Here is a 21864-nt window from a genome sequence, read left to right on the forward strand (position 1 = left end):
CTGCCCGCTACACCTGGGGCCCGTAGCTGGCGTGTGACTGTCACTGGCCATCGCCATGCCATGCGATTGATGACAGCTATTCACTGATGAAGCTGTATTCATCATTCCTGTCCAGGGCTGCACTGACCAGATGGACCCTGACCATCCATCCACTGTCAGGGACACATCTGTTCCCGGTGATGCTTAGAGTACTAACAAGTCACCTGCTCCCTGAAAGGCTGGTGTCAGCCATGAAGACAGGAATGCTGTTACATGCTGCCTGTTAAAGACAGAAAAAAACTTCAACAAAGAAAAGCAGACTGTTTCCCAATTGTGTGGGATTTTACTCAACATGATGGCACCATCCAGGTGTAAGCTGTATTTTGAGGTATATTGCTTTTGCTGAATCATTTCTTCAGCTTGTGTTTGCGTTTGGGGACCAGTAATTTCCAAAGAAACGAATTCCTAAATGTCCTTTTTTTCAGCTCCTTTCCCTCAGGATTTTCTAGTAGAGATCGGAATTTAGGGTCCAATCAGTTAGCCAATCAATCAATGATGACAAGATGAGCAAGTTCTGAAGGAGCAAAGTGGCCTCACACCATTACACTACCTCCATTATGTTTATCGCTATTATGTATTTTCCTTAAATTCTTTGTTAATTTTGTGTAACAGGAGCCTCTTCTTCCAAACAAACTTCACTTTTGTCAACCCACTGAATATTTTTCCAAAAATCCTGAGTTGCTTTCAAAAAAGTTTTAACAGGTCAGTCAATTATTTATCACCTCTCTATATTATTACCTTCACTGAAAACAGTGTATGATGAAAGTTAGAGCATTACAATAAGGTGCAGAGATGCCTGTGGGTAACCCTCTCAGCTGATTTATGGATAAAAACCTTCTGCATGTTGTTTATTCTGCACACTTGCACACTGACAGATAGGGAATTTGGTACCATTGCTGACATCAATGGAACATTTTTAAATGCTTCAAGTAGTCCAAATGTGACAAAGGAAGTCCTGTAAAGTTCATCATTATCTTGAGACTCAGCTGTAATCACCTTACTCAGCGTGACTGACAAAAGAGCTCTCCAGCTTGATTGGAAGTATCGATCTTATGGCAGGTCCAGCCAGACAACTTGGAGATGCACACTAACAGCTTACACTTTCAAAAACATCTCTTCATCTGCCCTAATCACCTGATCAATAATTAGCATTAGAACAGCAAAGCCTTCAGCCATGTGTTACGTGCGCCAGGTTTCAGCTGCTTGCTGCCTCTGCTCTGTTTCCCACAGGAGAGAATTCTGCTGAGTAAAGCCAATCTGGGAGACTGGGGCAAGGAGGGCAGGTTGGAAGCCCAGGCAGCAATGACTTTCAGTTTCTAAGCCCCACCCAGCATACTCCGTCCACCCTCCTTCAATGTCGTGCAAGATCGGCAAGATTTCTGTCACCTTCATATGTGGCAATCTGCCAGCTGCTCTTGGAACCAAAATTCATTCTCACAGCATCCTTTCGAAGCAGCATGAACTTGTTAATCTTCTGATAATTGAGGCTTTAAAGGAATATCAGAACTCAGATCTGAGAATTGACAGCAGGCCAGAGTTTTCATTTCAGTAAACAATATTTCCTACATCTTTTAAAATGAGACATAAAAAGATACTTACAGTACATGTGAATGAAAAGAAAAGATAAAGTAGACCCAAAAAAATGTAGCAATTTTTTTTTATTTTTTACAAATACCCTTTATTCTGATGCATGTCTGATTCAAAACTCAGTGCAACCAAAAGGGCAGGGATTACGTTGTAGATAGATTTAAAGCAGGGTAAGATTATAAAACAATATCCCTAACTTTGAAGTGAAACAATTATTACTCTACCTCCATTATGTTTATTGCTATTATGTATTTTCCTTATATATATATATAAATATATTTAATTTTATAGGTATTACTTTTAACCTATATTACTTTTCCACTTGTTTACTTGACTTTATATTTTTGTATTTTACTTGGATACCAGATGTCTTTAGTTACACTATCAGAGTCAAATGGAAAAATATGAAAATCTGGATAATTTTCTAAACCTAAACACCTGAAACAAATATTATCATTCATTGTTAACAGCTGAAGTACCATTTTGCTTCAGCTGATGTAAAGATTTGCAAACAGCAAGATGTAAAGATTTTTTACATCTTGCTGTTTGCAAGTTGTAAATAATGTTTTATGTAGAAAACAGTTACTGGACAGCAGTCTACAAACTAGTTTTAACTCTTATTATTCTATTTGTGTTTCATTTATACTCTAAGTAGGTACATCTAAGATTGGTGCAAACCTTTAGACATTTAATGCTTGATTATTGTTTTGTAATTAATACAAATTTATGAAGGAAAGGGTCCTTCAACCCCAGGTTGTTTTTGTTTGTGTTGATTACAACCTGATGATATTCACAAGTGCAGACTAACTCATCAATTAATTGCTAAGGTTACAGAACACATAAGAGAAATTCAACCTGCAGAAAATGATGGCTGAATGCATATCTCTCAATTTTTCCAACACACACATTCACATCAATGCACAAGCTGTACATTTGGTTCCTGCAACAACAAATATAAACTACTGAAAATATTACATATATTTTAAAGATTTGACAGCAAAACCTGAAATCCAAATTAATATTTTCACTTTGGAAAATTTCTGGAAAAAGAAAATCCATCTAAATGTTGCAATTTTCCCTCAGGCCCTCCTTTTTTATCAATATGTTTCTTTTTTTGAATAGACATAGCGCCTTTGTTACTCTGCCTACCTCGAGGCCACATCTTGCTGGAGACGTGCCAAATGTGTTCCACTTGTTGAGTCCATCACTTCCTCCAAAAGCCAACAGGAGCACACAGATGAACCTGCACGAGTGCACACATCACTCCCTCACAGGCTTAGATGACTGCATTGTTATTATGTGCAATTCAGGAACAACAGATGACTACTCTGTAGCTCTCAGCAAGATGTGTCTTAGTACCCCTGCTTTGTTGAGAATGGTTCAGTCATCATGCCTTTGACTTCTGGTAAACAGTTATAGCTGCAACTCTACCTGTCTTGGATTGGCAGCTGTTGCACTACACACATGAATACTGTGCAGTATAAAAGAAAAGGCATGCATTATGTTATTTTATCATGACTCTCATTCAGAAGTGTATATTAAATGCAAATAATATTTCTAAAAAAAAAACTACAATTATGATGAAAGACTATTAAAAAATTGTCCCACAGCTCTTGCATGCAAAATAACTTAAAATGTTCTTAAAATCAAAAATAGTCTTAAAATGAAACTAGATTACTAGATTTTTACTTTGTACTAGATTGTAATGTCATTCCACATCAAAATGATATCTGATATTCTCATTTACAAGAGCGATTTGTTTGATAATATTTCACAAATCTTTTGCTAAATTACAAATAAATAACCTTTTGAACAATGCTTTAATCTGTTAAAATAAAACAAGCCATCGCAGTCACTGATTGAATGGAGTGATGGATTACAATGATGGTGGTGAAAACCATATACGGACTTACAAGCGAACGAATAGCAAGCATGATGAAGTCACACCCGTTATTTACTGTTCAGCTAACAACAATGAAAGTAGAGTCTGTGGTCCTATGTAGCAATCCCTCCAAGTTCCTCATGTACCTTAAATACCATCAAAACAAATATTAATCTGCAGCTGGTCGCCACACAAACAGAACAAGCTGTGTGGTGGACAAAGCAGAACAAAATCACGGCTACAATTATAACCATAGCAGAGCTTTAGCAGTCGGAGAGACAATTTTGAACTTTTATAAGGTAGACATGAGATGAAGGGGAAACAGATACTTGACTTTTGGGACATGTGGAAAGGGTATAAGGCTAATAAAATCATCCCACCATCATGTTGTAAGGGTGTTATACCGCAGCAGGGACCAATATATGTCACAAAATCGACAATATTATTGGGAAAGAGCATAATGTAGAAATGTTGAAGCAACACCTTAAGACGTCAAACAGGAAGTAAAGCTTATGCTCTTAAAAATGGACAATTGCTATATATTGCCAAATTAATTACTAATTGACTTCATGACTGAATCTGTTTGGAGTTGTCATCATAAACCCCTAATCTCAGTTTCATAGGAAATGTTGTGTGCAAGAACAAGCAATCCTGACATCAGTGATGTCAGAAGGAATGGTCCAATATGCCAGCAAACTATTTTGATGTTTGTGGTAGAGTAAAATTTCTTTTTAACCAAGTCATTAAGTGTAAAAGATAATTCTGCCAATTACAAATGAAACATATGTGTGAGTTTTTGTAAAATCTGACCTATATTACTAAATAAATTAACTGAGTTAAATTCAACATGTAACAATGTAACTGTTATCTGTTGTGGCCAACCGTGTTGGTGCCCATGTGTTAATGCGTGTACATGTGTGAGTGGGTGATTCCGAGCATGAGCTTGAATATATGTCAGTGTGTGTTTGTCTATATCTATGTGTTTGCACCTGTTGATGTGTTTGTTGATGCCTGGTCTGTGCTCCTCTCCTCATGCGCAGGCACTCAAGAGACGCCTGCGCTAATGGAAGCTGAAGCTGTCGTGGTGGTATTGATTGCTCAGACCTGCAGATTATTGCTCTGAAGAGTGACCAACAACAACCCACTGAGGTTGAAAAAAAAAAAAAACTTATCTAACCAACAGGAGTCCAGCCGCTCAGCCCTGAGAAGCAACATGTTTAATTGTTTGTGGTGTTCTCCGGCCCCTACAGCTCAGGGCCCTGAGGGAGAAAGGCAAGTCCAGGGCCTGACCTTTCCCTTCCATTGCCAGCCTCATTCACGTGTAGACTAGGAAATGTATCAGTGCTTCGCACTACAACATTGCTCCAATTACCAGATACAAACAAAATCTGAGCCCTTATCAAATGGAATAGAAACATTGCATCCAGAGGCCAGGAGGCAGGCAATGCACAGTTTGGTAAAAGTGGGTCCACAAATTTTGCATTTTAAGACTTATATTCATGGTTCGTCCACATTTTTGATGACACAATTGCATTTTTTCTGGACTCACGTTCCCAAAATTCTCTGACCTTTATAACCAATGCTTACATTTATGTGTAAAACACACAACACTGAATCTAATATTTTTACAGTGGTCAAGCTTTACATGGGGATATATGTTGGTGACAAGAACAGATGCATGGATGTTTTAAATAAAACTCCACAATATGCCAGACAGCACAACTCTCCTATATAAATGATATAAACTGTATTTATCCTATGAAAATAGCAGTATGCTGAGCAGTATATTAATTTATGCTTCCCAAAAGGGATTTCTGGGCTTTCTAACTAAAAGTCAGCTCAAGCTAGAGATCATCCTAAACACCTACATTGATTGCTGAACAAAAACGGTGAGAGGTGCATTAGGAGAGTCAGGTCCATGTTGGCAATACACTCAATCAGCATTCAGCTCAGTTGTTTGCAATTATAATGAATATTAATGACTGTTTTCTCATACATAATATTCTCATAATGACTTCACAAAGTAAATGCGGCCCTCCTAAACAACCATTTATCATAACTACATACCACAGCAATAATACTGTCAACTACTGCAAAAATAGAGCCATCAGTTACGCTCTTCAAACTCTAATGTGTAAGCATATATCTGCCAAAACAAACCGGAAAAAACCCCCAACTACATCCTGTATAAAATTGCATTAAATATTAAAGCCACTGACTGTAAGATGGGTATCATCTCCTATTATTTTCCTTTACCACTCTACTCTTTATTAATTCTGGCAGCAAATGCATTTTTACACACAAAATATATCTTTATATTTCTCTCTAACAGTCATTAAACATGTGCATTACTAAACAAAATGTAATTGATGGTTGCTTATGTGCTCAAGATACCCCGCCCACACCCCCTTTACTTCCATCAAATACCTTTTCCCGAGGGCCATTAAAACAGCAGAGAAGCCAGGCTCAATCCACACAGACATTATCTGCGAGCGGCTGAACCCTGTTTGGGAATTGGTAAAGCGTACAGAGAAATAGACTTGGGACAGAACACCCTGGCAAATTCCATTTCACAACTGAAGTGGTCTACTTGTGAAAGATCATTTGGGTTGGAGTGAGTAAACAGAGGGGACTCCATCGCTCTCAATGACTTATGTGTGAAAGCTGGGGATTACAGGCGATCAGGAAGTCTTGGAGCTGTTTGGAGAGGAATTGCCTTGCAAAATGAATCAAACTCTGGGCACTGTGTTTCGCAATAGCATCTGCTTTTCTCTCTCGTTTTGGATGCCTGGGACTTCAGGGAATCAAATGGGTCAAACTGACAGCATTTTGTTTTAATTCACTAATACTTCTGAAGTAAACTAATATAGAAACCTGATTTTTGTATGTAATTTTTTAACAATTTGTTTTATTTAAGTCAACGCCTTAAAATGCACAAAATTATAGTTCCTGCACAGATTTTTCTATTTCAAAAAGATTTAAAGTTTTGCCTTAAGCTCAAATAAAACAGCATTTTTTTCTTCTGTTTCTTTCTTTAAATACTAAAATTGTCCTGTGGATGGTAAAACACATATTGCTTTGTGTTGGACTCAGCAGCTGATCCTTAATTAAGAGTGTGTTTTTCTTTTCTTTTCGTCAAACTCTTGACCTTTGCCTCAGAGTCGTCAAACTCATTCTCTAACTACAATTAATTTGAAATATCTGACCACTTGCAGAAAAATATAATCTTCATTGTTAATCCTCATGGCCAAAGTTTCTGTCCACAAACCACTTGGTGTGAAAATTAGTATTTTATAATTTTTCTTTTCAGTGTCATACACCTGTCTATTTCTGTGTTGATGAGAATATGCTAATGAAGAAAATATATACCTACTTGTTACTTAGTTTGCATGTGATTACATTATAGCAGAACAAAACTTTACAAGGCTTCTTAATGTCAAAAGGCCCGCTTAAGTAGTGAGTAATCCTGAATACAATGATGTTGTTGTAACATGTACATTTATTTATTTTACGTATTATTAGCTAAATTAAAATTGAGATTTTAGTCAAGCTTTTTAGTCATTACCCCAAGCCTGAATGTGCCACGTTTATCAGTTCAAACCGATATTGTATCATATTATTTATCAGAATAGAGAGATAACTTCCCTGCCAAGGTGCAGTACTATTTGATTTCTAGGCACATACTGCCATTTTATAGAACAATCAAGTAACGATGTTACCTTCAGTTATGATAAAAATGCTATATAAGTCAAATGTGATTTATAAGACATTTGACTTTACAATTTAACTCCTTGCCTGCCTCTTTGAAAACTCCTGCTCTTTCTGAAACTACACCTTCAGGAAGTCTTCACAACATCACTCCTCTATTAACTTTATAACAAAGTTTTCACCAGCGTTGCACTGGTAGCTCATATAATGAGCTCATTAAATGTGCAGTTCTGCCAGGTGTGTGCTAATTGCTGCTAACTAGTCTGGAGGAGCTGAGTGGCAGAGCTCCTGTGTGAGGTGGAAGGTTGGAAGCTTAGAAACTTAGAAACTGGAACTCCAAAGAGGAGCTTTGTCTTGAAGGTGGCTCTAGGACAGGGGTGGGCACTCCTGGTCCTCGAGGGCCGGTGTCCTGCAACTTTTAGATGTATCTCTACTTCAACACACCTGAGTCAAATAATCCAGAGTCATTAGCAGGACTCTGGGGAACCTGACTGTACGTGGGAGGTGATTCAGCTATTGGATTCAGGTGTGTTGGACCAGGGTGACATAAGAGTTGCAGGACACCGGCACTCGAGGACCAGGAGTGCCCACCCCTGCTCTTGGACTAGCCAGGCATTTTGCACAGCTGAGTAGTTGCCATGGGAGATTAAATTATTTCTCAAACCTGCATCAAAGAATCAAGGCAATGCTCATAACATTATGTAAAGCTGATTTTCCATGATACTGCCTTTCTAAGCATTCAACATGCAGAGGGAAGTGAGTCTTTATTGAAGTAGACAATGTCTGCACAGAATAGCGTTTGATTAAGGGACAAAGTCATGTAGAAACAAATCTGTGACAACCTGGCTAAGGTGGTGATCAAATGACTTGCACTGAAGCATCAGAAGGACAGAAAGGCAATATTGTATTCATGTTCATATGAACATGAGTACAGTTTTGAATTTATAGGGGATTTAATGCAAGGCAGATTACATAACCTATGATGGAATAAAAAAACAAAAAACATGTTTTCCAAATTTAAATTATTACCAGATAACAACCAGAAAAATCCGAAGGGATGTTAAGTGTATCATTAACACTGGAAACTTGTTAAAGCAAAGAGGGAAAAAATAGATAAGCAGAGGAAATGCAATCACACATTTCTGAAAGCTATATATAATTTTTTTAATTATTATTAATGTTTTTGCTCTATGATGTTGAATTCAGCATAGTTAAACACTCATGTGTGCTCCCATGTTGCAGCTGCATACTTTCTCATTCAATACATTGATAAAACAAATACCATATGTATTGCACAAAAGTAGGAAACAAAAATGAACATGCTTTTTTTAAGACATCCAATTATTTAAATCCATGTTCATGAACTTGTTAAAAAAATTCCACAGTGTGATGGCAGTGGGCTTTTACATAAACACAAAAGCACTTAAGTGTGATGGGCGAAGAGGCACTCAGTTACTGTGGAGCCAGTGAAGCTGATAAAAAGGGAGAGGCATTAATTGAATGACCCTGGCATCACTTGTTTAAATAAGCAGATGTGCTTCAATATCAAAGGCACACAACTGTAGAAAATTGTATCTTACTGGCTTTTAATGTCTTCATCTTTGACCATTTTTAAAATGTTGTTTAACTGTTAACTAATCAGCCTCAGTAAAATTATACACATAATGTAAGTGACCTTACAGTGTAGGTCATCTGCAACGCACTGAAGTCTTTAGATTTAAATTAACTCTTGCTGGGGAATTCTTTAGGGTTAAAATCACACTAATTTACTTTTTTGACAGAGTGCTAACAAGCTGTTTTAATGTTAATGTGATTTTATATGTCTTCTGAACTGATTAGAACTGAAGAGAAATAAGTGAAGACAGACAAAAGGCATACCTGGTAGAAAAATGTTTTAATAGTGGGTAATATCTGAATTCCTGCAGAGGACACACCATGGCTGCTATGACAGATCCGTCAAAGCAGCAGAGTCTGTCTCTCCTGATGTGGACTTGGACTTGGACTCAACCTGCTGCTGACTGCAGCTCTGCACTGTCCACTGGCACTGAGCCAAACTATGCATGCTACTATTGTCCTTCACAATCCAATCTCAAGTTTTCTACTCAGTTAAAATGCAACTTTGTAATAATGCCCGCATTAGGTGCGAGCATTAAATACAAGTGATTTATGTGTTATTTGGACTGAATTATAGTGGCAGCTTCTCAAAGTTATTCACAATCAGAAGACAAAACGGAGTCTTCTCAAAAGTGTTTTTGTCATGCTTTCTTGCCGACCATATGACACCATGCTGTACAGTATGCCTTGGAGCAGACTTCCAAACAGTCTCGGCATCATCTGGTGTATCTGTCACATTCACAATTACATTATTGCTGTTTCACTCACTCGAGCCACTGTGTCAGAGCTCTCAAAAACCAAACAGATGGAGCTTGTTGGCAACAGAAGGCATGCAAATCATGGATCATTTGATTGGAGATCTTATTTAATTATTCAACCAAGTGGTCGTCTTGGATACAACTCGATGCATGCTGCCTACTGTACAATATGTGTACACAACTGTTACAATCTTTATCTAATATGAAAACTGATTGTGTTTTATGAGGAGCATTGTATCGAGCATATAGCAAACATCTAGCAGAGTAAGAAAAAATAACTCTTGCTTTTAGTGGTGTACATTTTAGATTGACTGCAGTTTAGCATCTGCATGCACATATTCACATATTTACAATCACATTCGCAGTACCGGTCTAGCCACATTTAAGTACAATGTTCATTTTACACACGCTTTATAAAAAACAAGGGGAAAAGCAGGGGGGGAGGCAGCTATGACAATGAACCTAAATTTCAATCATGTCATACAAGACAAGGATTTCACACAGTGAAGTAAATTAAATGAAAATTTGGTGTTGGCTGAAATAGTTTGCAGAAAAACAAAATGAGCTGTATTTAACATCCAAGCACAATGTTGAAAAGTGACAATTGCTTATCTCCATGGAGATCAATAATGGCTGCGGGATCATTGTGTAAAGTGTCTGCAGGTTTAATGCAGAAAGGATGTCATTATTATTTTCTTTCTCCTAATGACCATCATTATGCACGGACACTGATTGAATTCCATTTGTTACCTACGTTTGAGCCTGAGTGGAATAATTACCATTTAAGTATCTCCATTAAAATTCATGTTCATACTCAGACCGTCTTTTAAAAATAACTAAAGTATTGAATGAATAGAAAATGCATCAGATATAACACATGCTTGCGTTCATACTTCAAGTATAACTACATGTATTAAAGCCTCTCTTCTTTTTTCCCAGTTTGTCCAATTTTGATCAAGAAAAGCAACTGCTGTTCGGTTGTTATCAATACAACACTCTTAATATTTAATTAAAATGGATTGCTGGTAAGTGTGATCAATACTCAACACCCTTTCTAAATTGCTTTTTCAACCTCTTGAGTCACAAAGAAAATAAATATGTTCTAATGCTTACATATAAGACTGTTACAATTCTGCTTTTTTAGATGCGTCACAAGCAAAACAGCGATTGTGTTGCATTCAGACATCAGCAGATCTTTTTCTGTTGTGCCAAACATGGATGACAGCTTTAAACAAGATTTATTCCCAAAGCAACTTTGTCATAGGTCTATAAGCCTATTTCTTTATCCACTAGCGCATGAATTTGGCAACAATAACACATGTCACTGCTTGTTTCTAGCTTTACTGGTGGTCATCCTTGAGCTTGTAGTCACCCAAGTGGAAGTAACTATGTTTACATTGCAGGTACATAAGCAGCCTCCTTCTCAACACAGTCATCTTTCTGTAAATACACAGCCGGAGCAGAACAGCGAGCTGGTGGAGGAGAACGGAGAAGGGATTTAGCCCCACCTAATCAATCACTGACAGATTACTGCTAAAGCTACTTCCATAAACATTAAAGAGGGACAAATGCAGAATTGCAACTGAACAAGTGCTAGTTTTAAGCCAACAGCAGGACTTCCTGGTGATTTATCAAAGTCACTGCCACTGAGCAGCATGCCTGCATGATTGTAGTTCACAGCAGACAGAACTAAGGCACAGAGCTGAAAGGAGTGTTTATGCCCTCAGCTGTGGCACTGTCAGCCTTGTGGAATTTACTGTAAATCACATTGCCTTTATTGCGAGATTTAGTAGCTTATTCTCTTGTGGGCTCTATTCACTTCAAGATGCTCCCTATCAGAATTTCAGCTAGAGTATATGCACACTGATTTAACTAAATGGTTAACATTTATCCCATAATAATGATGTGACAGTTGGCACGCATTTTATTTACACAGATCTCTATCAGTATTTTTGGATCATAATAATTCACTTAAACATAAATTCAGAATGAATTCAATAAAATTAATTATTATCTGACAATTATGTTGTATGTGGACTTGAGCAATCAGTTCATAAAAAAGGATTACAGCATGTATCTGACATTACATATTGCAGAAAAAAATTCTTCAACATGCATTCAAAATCAGCACAAATTGATCAATAACCAATACTTCAGAGTAATAAGGAGAGAGTTTCACAGTGGTTGCCTTTAGTGCAAACAAGTTTTAAACATGCATAAGATTTTCCCTATCATAAGAAACACTGCTGCTAGACGCTTCACAAAAAGGCATTTGTTGCTACATGTTGTCCAGAGAATGTGGCGACAGGGAAATATTGCCTGCATACTTTTGAGTGCATGAGTTAAGAAATTTAGCTAGAAAATATGAATTTAGCATTAACACTGCTGCTAAATTGTCAAGCTAGCTGATATAAACATCTTACATGTGTTCTAACAGAAGTCATGTTAATTCTTTTCGGTAATCACCACATTTCAGATGCACCTTTCAGTGGCATCAACTACTGAAGAAACTCAGCTTGCAAGCAGGATTTATTCCAGAGTTAGTCTAGTATTGCTTAAATTAATCTACTACATTACATTTACAAACAGGTAATGAATAATGTTTCACATAAATTTTATTTTACTAGTGCAAGGACTCAAACATTTGAAGAACTATCAGCGACATCTGGTCTGTAAATGATTGCATTTTGATTGTCTTTTATTCACCATAATATCTGGTACTCTTCAGGCAAATTGTTTTATGGTTGTGACTCGACTAGAGCAAGTGTGCATTTGAGCTCAACAATCTTTATTCCTGATGAGAAATCATTGACTCTGATGGCCCAGAGATGCAGTACAGCACCTCAGCAAATTATATTGTTTACAGCATCACTCCATCAAAGTCCCCAAATCGAATTTGATTAACTTGTGTAATGACGGAGAATATAAACACAGGCCCAAGATGAAAAAGCATTATAGGTTTCAGGACCAGGCCAAGAACTCAACATGTTTTTATTTGTTATGAAACATGATGCAAGTGTAGCTGCTGTGATTATGCTGAGGATCAGTCAATACCTCGACAAACCACTGATCAGGGGAATAAAAACGGTTACGTGAAGATGCATGCTCCGCTGCCTGCTCCGCTGCCTGCTCCGCTGCCTGCTGATGGTTTCTCCGGAGTCAGTTCTTCACTGCCCGGCAACGCTGCTGAAGTGATCCCACGTGAAATAGGATTCAGTAGGCAGAAGGGTCAAAAAAAAAAAAAAGGAAAAAGTAAGTCACATGCCTTGTAGGCCCCTAGCTTCTTTCCGGGGGAAATGAACAGTTTTGCTGGGTGAGCAACAGGAAAGCACATATATTCAGTTGTTTTCTTTCTGTCCTTCAAGGGCTGAATTTCAATTCTGTTAATTTTTATTACCAAAGACCAAAAGAAAAAAAATGTTGATCTTAAATCATAAAGACAACAGAACAAAAAGTTGAAATATGTCATTTTTTCTGAAGGTTTTGGCATGTGTCAAAAATTCCAGAATGTGATGGACATGAACTATGCTCCCTATGGCTGTGTGTGTGCGTGTGAGTTGGCGTGTTGCTGTGTGTGAGTGTGTGTGTGCGGGGTCTGCATGATGTGTGTATTAACGTGCTGTAGCAAGAGTTCAGGGAGGCAGCTGAGCAAAATAATTTAGAATGTCCTGCCTGCTGACACAAGGACAAAGGCACAGACTGAACATGCCCATATGAGGAAGGAGACAATGGACGTGGCTACACCTGGAAATGCACTGCTGTTGTTTTCCCTGTGACCTTCACAGCACACAGAAATTTTCACAGGCTGTTCCTTTGCAAGCTCGGACGCTCACTTCTACTTGAGCCATGTGAGCATGTGAATTATCTGATGAATGCTGGCGTCTTCTAATGCCCAGCAGCAGAATAACTGTTCCCTCACTCTTCCTGTCTCTTTGTTGTAGAGCTTACTAATATTAATTGCCTGGTACTTTAAAATACGACTTGAGTGGATGTGTTGAAAGTGTCATTTCCAGGTGAGGTTCAGTGGCTGCTCCCTGTCCTGCCTTATGATTTCTCCAAAGAGTTAGGGCAGATGGAATTAGCATGTTGCAGCCAAGGGAGCGCTGAAGGCTGAATCAATGAATCTTTTCCAGAGCCTTGGGTATGGAGATGAAGAAGCATAATGCAACTTTTGGGGCCAAACCTCACATAATGTGTCAAACCAGGGTCTCTTTGGTCTCCCTAATGTATTAAAGGGACCAGCTGTCTCTTTCAAGGTATTCAGTAAAATAAAGAGATTCATCACAATAATGATCATTATTAAGGTATGAGTATAATAAAACAATATATATATATATCTCACTCTGTAACAAAAACTCTGGGTTTTAATTAACCAACACCAGGTCAAAATCATACTTTTCACGAGTGGGGGGTACATGTTAATGTTTTGCCTGAACATATAATTTGTTGGATGTCTTGTTTTTCTTTAGGTTTTGTTAAGTAATGTTCCTGTATACATTTGCTGTGTATCTGACCACTGTCCCCCACCGTGGTCCCCATGGGCTGCTGCTGTCCTGCATGTTTAGGTGTTTCCCTGTTGCTACACACCAGATATATATGAATGAGTGATTAACAGGCTTTTCCAACACTAGGAGGCACGCCAAGGAGGGAACACAATCATTTGAATCAGTTGTTCTTGAGCAAGGACATGTTTAAAATTAATGCATTACGTAAGCATCGATCATTTAATCTCCAGTCGCAAGTACGTTTGGCAGGCACTGACTTTTGAGCATGTCCAAAAGCATTCTGTGGCATCAGGGTTGAAAGTCAGAGTCACCATATTTGCTGGATATCAGGCAGATAAGTAACAGAGTAAGGATATTAATGAATATCCCAAAATAGTTTACAGCTGACAAACTTTTGACGGAACCTCACTTTGAATATTCTAAAGTAACTCTTAATCAGGACATGTTATGCTTCTGCTGAGAAGTCAAAAACAAATAGGCAGGACATTCATTTTGGATTTTCTTTTTCCTGTTAGCAAAGAAAAATGAAAAACAACACAATTTTTTTTAACACTCTGTAAATAACAATTGCTTTGAATGTAGGATATACTGTTTTCTATATGAACCTCGATTCATTGTCCCACTTACTTAATTTTCTTATCATATACATATTAGTAATTTTGATGAATTTGGACAAAGAGGTCTCTTGTAACATTATAAATCAAATTGTGAGGTCAATATTGAAAACCCTCCTTTAAAATACGAACAGCCACTGACATTCTTGTATTGTAGTGCCCTTTAACACATGAAGACATCTGCGATTTTTTGGATTGGTTAAAATGGAGTGCTGTTCCACACAAAGCACATCACCTATTCACCATATTCTCAGCATTTATCAGTGGGCACCACCTCAACACAACAGTGGCAAATTCCCATTGACTCCATGTGTGAAATTCCAACACTTGTTCAAAGCATAAGTAACAAATAGGTTATATTTCTCTACATGTGTACTGTCTATGCAGCCCACATCAAAATCAGCTTTTGGGCTGTGAAGTCATGAGGTGAAGCATTTTGTAGTGAGCAATGTCTGAAAGATTGTGTTTGATTGTACAGTTGTTCTGTTGCCCTGACTTCTTTACAGTTTGTGAACAATTTTTACAAACATACACAAAAAAGAGTATGTAAAATGTGGAGGGTGGCAAGATATGAGAGGAAAACTTTTTGATGGTGCTTTTATTTGTTTAAATTTGAAAATATAATCCAAAGACATTTAAGTATATATATATATATATATATATATATATATATATATATATATATATATATATATATATATATATATATATATATATATATATATATATATATATATATATATATAAAGATCTATATTATTAGAAAAATCTAATAACCCCTTTTTAGTTTTCTGACGCACAAAATCAAATTACTACAACACGCACGGACTGTTGAATATATTTAGCTGCTGTCCATTGGGGGTGACTTTCTTTGAATTTGGCTCTCACCGGACGGAACATGCGCAGTGGCGCGGCGTGCTGCCTTCAGTCAGTGGAGCAGCTGTCCAGGATTTGGAATTCCAACATGGCAGAGGCTGTGGTCAGTCTTTCCCTGACTAACTTGGAATGGTTTCAAATCGAGAGCAGCTTCGCTTGATCGCGGCGAATCCCGTGTTCGTCCCTGCGTTCCGCGTATCGATGGTCCCGTAAGCTGTGACTGCCCTGTCACCTCACACAGGTGAGTCCCGCTCCGTCTGCCAGTGATGCGAACAAATTATAGAAAGAGAAACTGAGCAGCTCCGTGGAAGCGCTGAGAGACCGTGCCGCGCATCAGAGGCACGGTCTGCAGCGCTGTCCGTCTGCGGACGCTCATGCTGCGTGTTTAATTTTTTTTTTTTTTTTTACTATTATTTCCCACACGAAATGGCACCCATTAGAAAAAAGCGAGGTACATAATTTTGAAGTTAGAACCTACTTTGTTATTGCCGCGGCACTCTGCGTAGTTTGAGGGCTGGTTCCAGGCTTTCTTTTACTAAATAACTTTCCTGCATTGGGAAGTTTTTGCATGTCAGCCTGAATAAAAGTGGCCACTGCAACTGCAGCGGGAGGTTAATAGAAAGATGGGCTGTCATTGCGCTCTTAGTGGGACAACTGCTGGCAAGTAATCTATTTTAAACGTAAAGGGAGGAGGGGGGCTTCACGCTGCTTTAGCCTCTTCCTCTTAATGGGCGGCTTGAAGAATGTGTGTTTTATGTCATCTACAGTGCCTCACATGCTTCCTATTCTCTAGTTTCAACTGAGCGCAAGAAGTGACAGCTCATACACTCGCGTCTCTGTCCACGGGATTTTTTTAAAAATTTATTTAATTTATTTCATTTTTTTTCTTTTAGCTTAACCTTAATTATTCGGCTAAAATGATCGCCTAAGGAAACAAACAACAACGGAGCCTTTTTTTTTTTCTTTTTTTTTTTCTTCTTTTTTTCTTTTTTAAAGTTGTGAAATCTGATAGCTTAAGGAAGAAAGTGGCTGTAATGAGAAGCAACCTTTGGAATTCCACCTCGTGAAAATTCCGATTCTGCTGTTTTTTCCCCCTCTCCTTTTGTTTTTAGGCTTGAAGACATGATCACTAGCAGCAGTATTTATGGTAGGCCTATGTTCAATTTGCAATTATCTTCATTGTTATATTTCTTTGTTATTTGTTATATTTTGGGAGGAGAAAAGCTGTCATTGCAGTATTTTTATTGTCTTTTTGTGTGCATGATTCATCCTACTAAGTTTCTTTAATACAGAGTTGATATCAGAGGATGGTGTGTTATTGATTTCAGACAAATAGCGTTTTCAGCTATTTCAATTTGAGTTCACAGAAGCAGTTACCTTCATTTTAATTTTGCTTGTAGTTTCTGGAAGTGCTGTGCAACTTTTGAAACCTTCATGCATGCATAAATCTAAAAACATGAATGCATTTCTAGTACCTAATAAATTTGCATTAATAAACACATTTTAAATCCAAATTATTTTTATGATTTTACTAGCAGATTGCTTTCACATCTTTATGCTATAAATATCATATATTGTTTATCCTAGTTCCTAATACATATTTTACCAGTTTAATGACACTGAAAAGCTCAGAATCTATTTGAATATTTAGGCTCGTTATATGGAGTGTAGACTTACTGTTACAATTTCACAGTTATCAATATGCAATTATTGTACTTCAGTTTAATTAGTTATCATACACACAGAAAAATGACAGTAAAAATGACAGTACAGTTGACTTTTAAGCAAGGGACGACTGTTTTCAGCAGTCTTTCAAACACAAGTCGAAATAAAATCTGATCTGCTCAAACATATCGCTTCATATGTCAGGAATAGTTCTCATTCTTTGTTCCAGCAGTAATTATTTGTGACAAGCCAGTAAATGGACACAAAGTCTGGTAGTGGGTGCGTGTGTATGTGTGTGTGGGGGGAGAGAGGTACGTAACAAGTTGTGCGAATTCTCTCCCCCTGCAAACACTTTGTCCTGTGTGAACCTTTTCTCCACCTCCCAGTTATGAACAACTCACTTAATTGTGTTCTTGCAGTTCATTTGCATGTTTTGCTCTGAGAGGAAATTAAACATTGCCATCAGTGAGCTGAAGTGTGTTTTCATTCCTCTTCAAAAAAAGAAAAAAAAAAACTACATTCCAGCATCTGTCATTCGGTGGTTAAAAAAGTACATTACCATCACATTCATTATGTGTAAGTGTTTTGTTGTAATTTGTTTTTGTAAAGTGGATATTAAATTTGGTTGCTTGTATTTTGAATGTATCGTCCTATTTGTGTTTTGCCATGCATGTGTGATTAGTATTTTTTATTGAACTGAATTTTGATACTAGCTCCTAAGACAGTAGGAACATATGTGTTCCTGTTTATATTTTAGTTTGTCCTCCTGTACTCTGCAGATTTACTATTTTTTGATTTTCTGTGGATTAATTAATTAAAACAAAAGTATGGGAACAGATGTATTTCAACTTTCCAGTTTCTCATCAAATCTTGAGACAAGTATTGTTTTCTGAAAAAAAACAACAACAAAAAAAGCAATACAAGATTTTTTTAAATATCTCTGCATGTTAAATATAATCTGGCATTTCTCACACTCCTCAGTATTTGACCCCTAATAATTAAGAAGCGTCTGAGCATATATTTCAGAGTTCAATCTCCTGAAGGGTTCCACGCTGGAGCTCCTGCAGAGCGTTGGGCGATTCTTGCAGATCCTTACTTAACCCCAGACACCTCGGATGTGCACAAAAAGAACGCTGGCAGCGATGTTTATTTCTGAAAAGACAACATCTGCGTTAACAATTCCAGCTTCTGCTTGACATGACCCTTAGAGGAAAAAACCGCCGGCAACAGATGCTGAACCCCCCCATGTTTCTGTCACCCTTTTCAATGTTTGTCACATTTTCTTGTAAAGAGTGATGGCTATTATTAACAAGGTAAAGATATTTGTTTTACTTTTAGGCAGTCGAAGTAACAAAAGAAAATCTTGTTGAAAGAAGATTTTCTGGTTCAGTGTTATATAGTCAGATTGGAAGTAAAATATTCAAGTGAAATTTGACACTTTAAACATTCACTTTTAATCAAGTAAGGGCTTATTTATCTACCAAGAATATTACGTTAGTCTTTCCTCTGTCTATTATTTCCAGATGCAGCAAAGTACAAACAGAAAAAGTCAGAAATGTGCGTCCTAAATAAATCTTTGAATTGATAACTTGACATGCCCTTGCCAAGCAATTTAGCGTCTCTAAGTGTTCTGTCTATATTCTAAAGTGCGCAGCATCTCACGTCCCTAAAAATTAAGGGAAAAAATGTATACAGCAGGCCTGACACTTCAACAATAACAATTAAAGGCTAACACTGACATCGCTGATTGCAGAAGCTTTGTAAATTGAGGAAATGTTAAATCTTTACACTTGGATCTATAGAACCGTAACTACAAACAAAAATCTCCTCGTAGTCAGTGACTACATCAGATCTGATCAGAGCAGGATTGTCAACTTTAAAGAAATATGTTAAGTGGTGTCTTTGCTGTTTTTTATGTATAAAAAGCAAGAAACCCCATAGGAGTCAGACTAAGAAAAAAAAAAAAAAACTCCAGTATTTCAACACGTTTCCCCTCCCTCCTCTCTCTTTGTCTATGTCTCTCCTTTTCTTGTTTCCACATCTCTGTCGTTTCCCTCATGGCAGCCTGCTATGTTATCTTTGTGCGTTTTCTCTCTACACTGACAATTCTCGCAGTGATTTAAGTTGGACTGCATTAGAAGGTGGAGGCAGCTGTCTGTTGCTATACTGAGGGACGTGTTTGCTCTACTGCAAAGATGAAGGACCATGAATCCTTGACATCCTCCCTTTTCCTTCCCCTCCTCCTCCTACCACCATCTCATTTAGACACAGTGACTGTCTGCTCAGACTTGTTTTTTTTTCCTCTGAGTGACAGCATATGGCATAGACATTTTTAAATGCACGTGCCTACGTTTGACTGCTTGTAGCTACCAGTCTGTCGTGTAATTCATTCCTTATAGTAAAAAGAAATTACAAATTAAATGTAATTGATTTTACAGGGCAAGTAATTGTAGGTTGGATAATAAAGCACTAAAATCTGTTCCGCCTGCTAGAACTTTATAGAATCCAGCTAAAAAAATGAAAAAGTAGGAGAACGCTGCAAATTTCTGAACTTAGCAACAGTACGTGTATGAAAGCCTTTCCGTTCCAGTATTTGCTGAATTCCATTACAAGCACATGTCTTCCTATTTAATGGCATACAGTCAAGGTGGTCACCTGAAACCAGCAGCAATGCTAACAATAAATGGACAGTTTGCCAAAATACATTGAAAATATGACTGAAAATCTGTGCTATTCCACTGAACACTGATTTCTTAACTCTCTCAAAATGAAAATATATCTTTTGTGTTTAGAAATTCATATGAACTTGTTTCCTTTTGTTATTTGATCCTCTGAAAACAGTGTGCTTTTTTTAGATTTCCATAGTTTTTCCCATTTTCTGCAAATGAAAGCCAGAAATTTCTATATTTTTATGTGAAAGTTAAAAAATGATTATCTAATTGAAACACATATCTAAAAAAAATTAAATAGGGGAAACCAGAAATTTGAAATAACCACTGTAATTTATTTTTAGAGCTGTATATTATTGTATCATATAGTAAAAATTGAAATGCCTTGCTGCTGAAATGTGCTATACAAATAAAGTTTGATTTGATTTGATTTGATTTAGAAATGGGGTATATGTGAGATTTTTAAGTTAGGATAAGAGTGTGTAAATTCCAAAGTTTCATGGTAAAAACTCAAAAATGTAAAATAAAAAAAATAAAAAATAAAAAAAAGAGAAGAAGAAGAAAAGAAGTATATCAGGCTTATTTAATGTGTTTTAAAAAGAAAACTTTCATAAAGTTGTAAAGATAAAATATATTGTCTTTTTAAATGTATAATGCTGTAATTTGCAGGCTATTTGTACTTTCTTCAAACAGGCTTTAACTAAAATGTTGTAATATTTGCTAAAATGACTTGTAGTTTTTAAGTTAGATATTTTTTTTAACAAAATAACACAAATGTGACAACCTGATAGCCGATAAACTACTGTGCTATCTGTTCGAGTTGTCTGTCTACAGGCAGCTGCGTAATCCAATAGTGTTTGTGGCTAACCAGCTGTAGGTTTAATATATTGTTACCTCATCCCAAAATATTTCAAAACAGGGCTTTTTGCACTAGCATGTTTTCACCCAGCTTATTGGCAGTGCACAGCAGCAGATGATTCAGCAGCAGTTCTGTGTGAATGTGTGAGAGCAGTTAATGTTAAACAGTTTTTGCAGAGTTGACATTTTAAGCTGTGTTTAGCATATTATTTTAGCAGTTACCATACTTGGTGGGCAGCAGTCCTCTTTGTAATTCCTGAGAGGAAGTAGACATTTTCCTTAAGGTTGAGATTTCCACGTCGGCCAAACAGCCCAATTTGTCTTTGCAAGTGAGGAAAAAGCATACAAGTCCTTTTCTAAGCCAGCTGACCTGCAGTACACAGGAAAGGGTGTGGAAGGTGACATTCTAATCACTGTGGCACTTTTTCTGGCATCTCATTAAAAGGTCTTGGAAAAGTTTAACTGTTTTAAACTTCTATAATCTTTTATGCATAATGTCCGACCCAAGCTAGTTCAACTATGGTCACCATTGCTTTCCTTTGCTTAAAAAAATAGTCCACACATGTGATCATATATTTCCCATATTTAAAAGAAAACAGCATCCTTATAGAATACAGGGTTAATTGTGTAACTGATTATAACAACAGTACCACAAAGTGTGTTGCATGGGCAGGGCTGCTTTATTCAGGCCATTGGCTGGCATATTATTTACTCAAAGCGCTGCATTTGTTGCCTCAAACACCTTGTTCCTTCCCCTTTCCAACATGCTGAAACAGAGGCTTTGTTTCATCTCCCTCACTTGAGGTGTCTCTGCACTCATAAGAAGACGAGGCAGCTCAGAGCCTGTTGGGGATTGGCTAGAATAGACAATCCCCAGGTGTACCAAACTAGGTTTAGCACTAAGGCTTTTAATCTGGACTTGTAGGAGATTCATGTGCATTCATAGATTTGTCTCTGTAATTATCATATCCCCTGTGGCAGCCAGAGAGACGTTTGCCTAAATCACTGATGTCCTCATTACACTGTTTACATTTTAATTAGTGATGCAAAGTTCTAGATTTTTTCTTTTCTTGTCAAGTGACCAAAATA

At 37.3% G+C, this 21864-nt stretch overlaps 1 protein-coding gene across 2 annotated transcripts in view; it reads left to right on the top strand.

Moving 5' to 3' along the window:
• The first annotated feature begins 15686 nt into the window (after positions 1-15686).
• The window catches only part of fign (fidgetin), a 40154-nt gene continuing 33976 nt past the window's right edge, over positions 15687-21864 (top strand). The window contains exons 1-2 of one of the 2 annotated variants that reach the window (XM_044132405.1): positions 15687-15824; positions 16696-16730. In XM_044132405.1, coding sequence (XP_043988340.1) covers positions 16706-16730 — 25 coding nt within the window. In that variant the 5' untranslated portion in view covers positions 15687-15824; positions 16696-16705. The remainder of the gene's footprint in view (positions 15825-16695; positions 16731-21864) is intronic. The other variant, XM_044132406.1, reaches the window with a different exon arrangement.

This window comes from Gambusia affinis, linkage group LG11 (assembly GCF_019740435.1).
Source record: "Gambusia affinis linkage group LG11, SWU_Gaff_1.0, whole genome shotgun sequence".
In the NCBI taxonomy this organism is placed as follows: Eukaryota; Metazoa; Chordata; class Actinopteri; order Cyprinodontiformes; family Poeciliidae; genus Gambusia; species Gambusia affinis.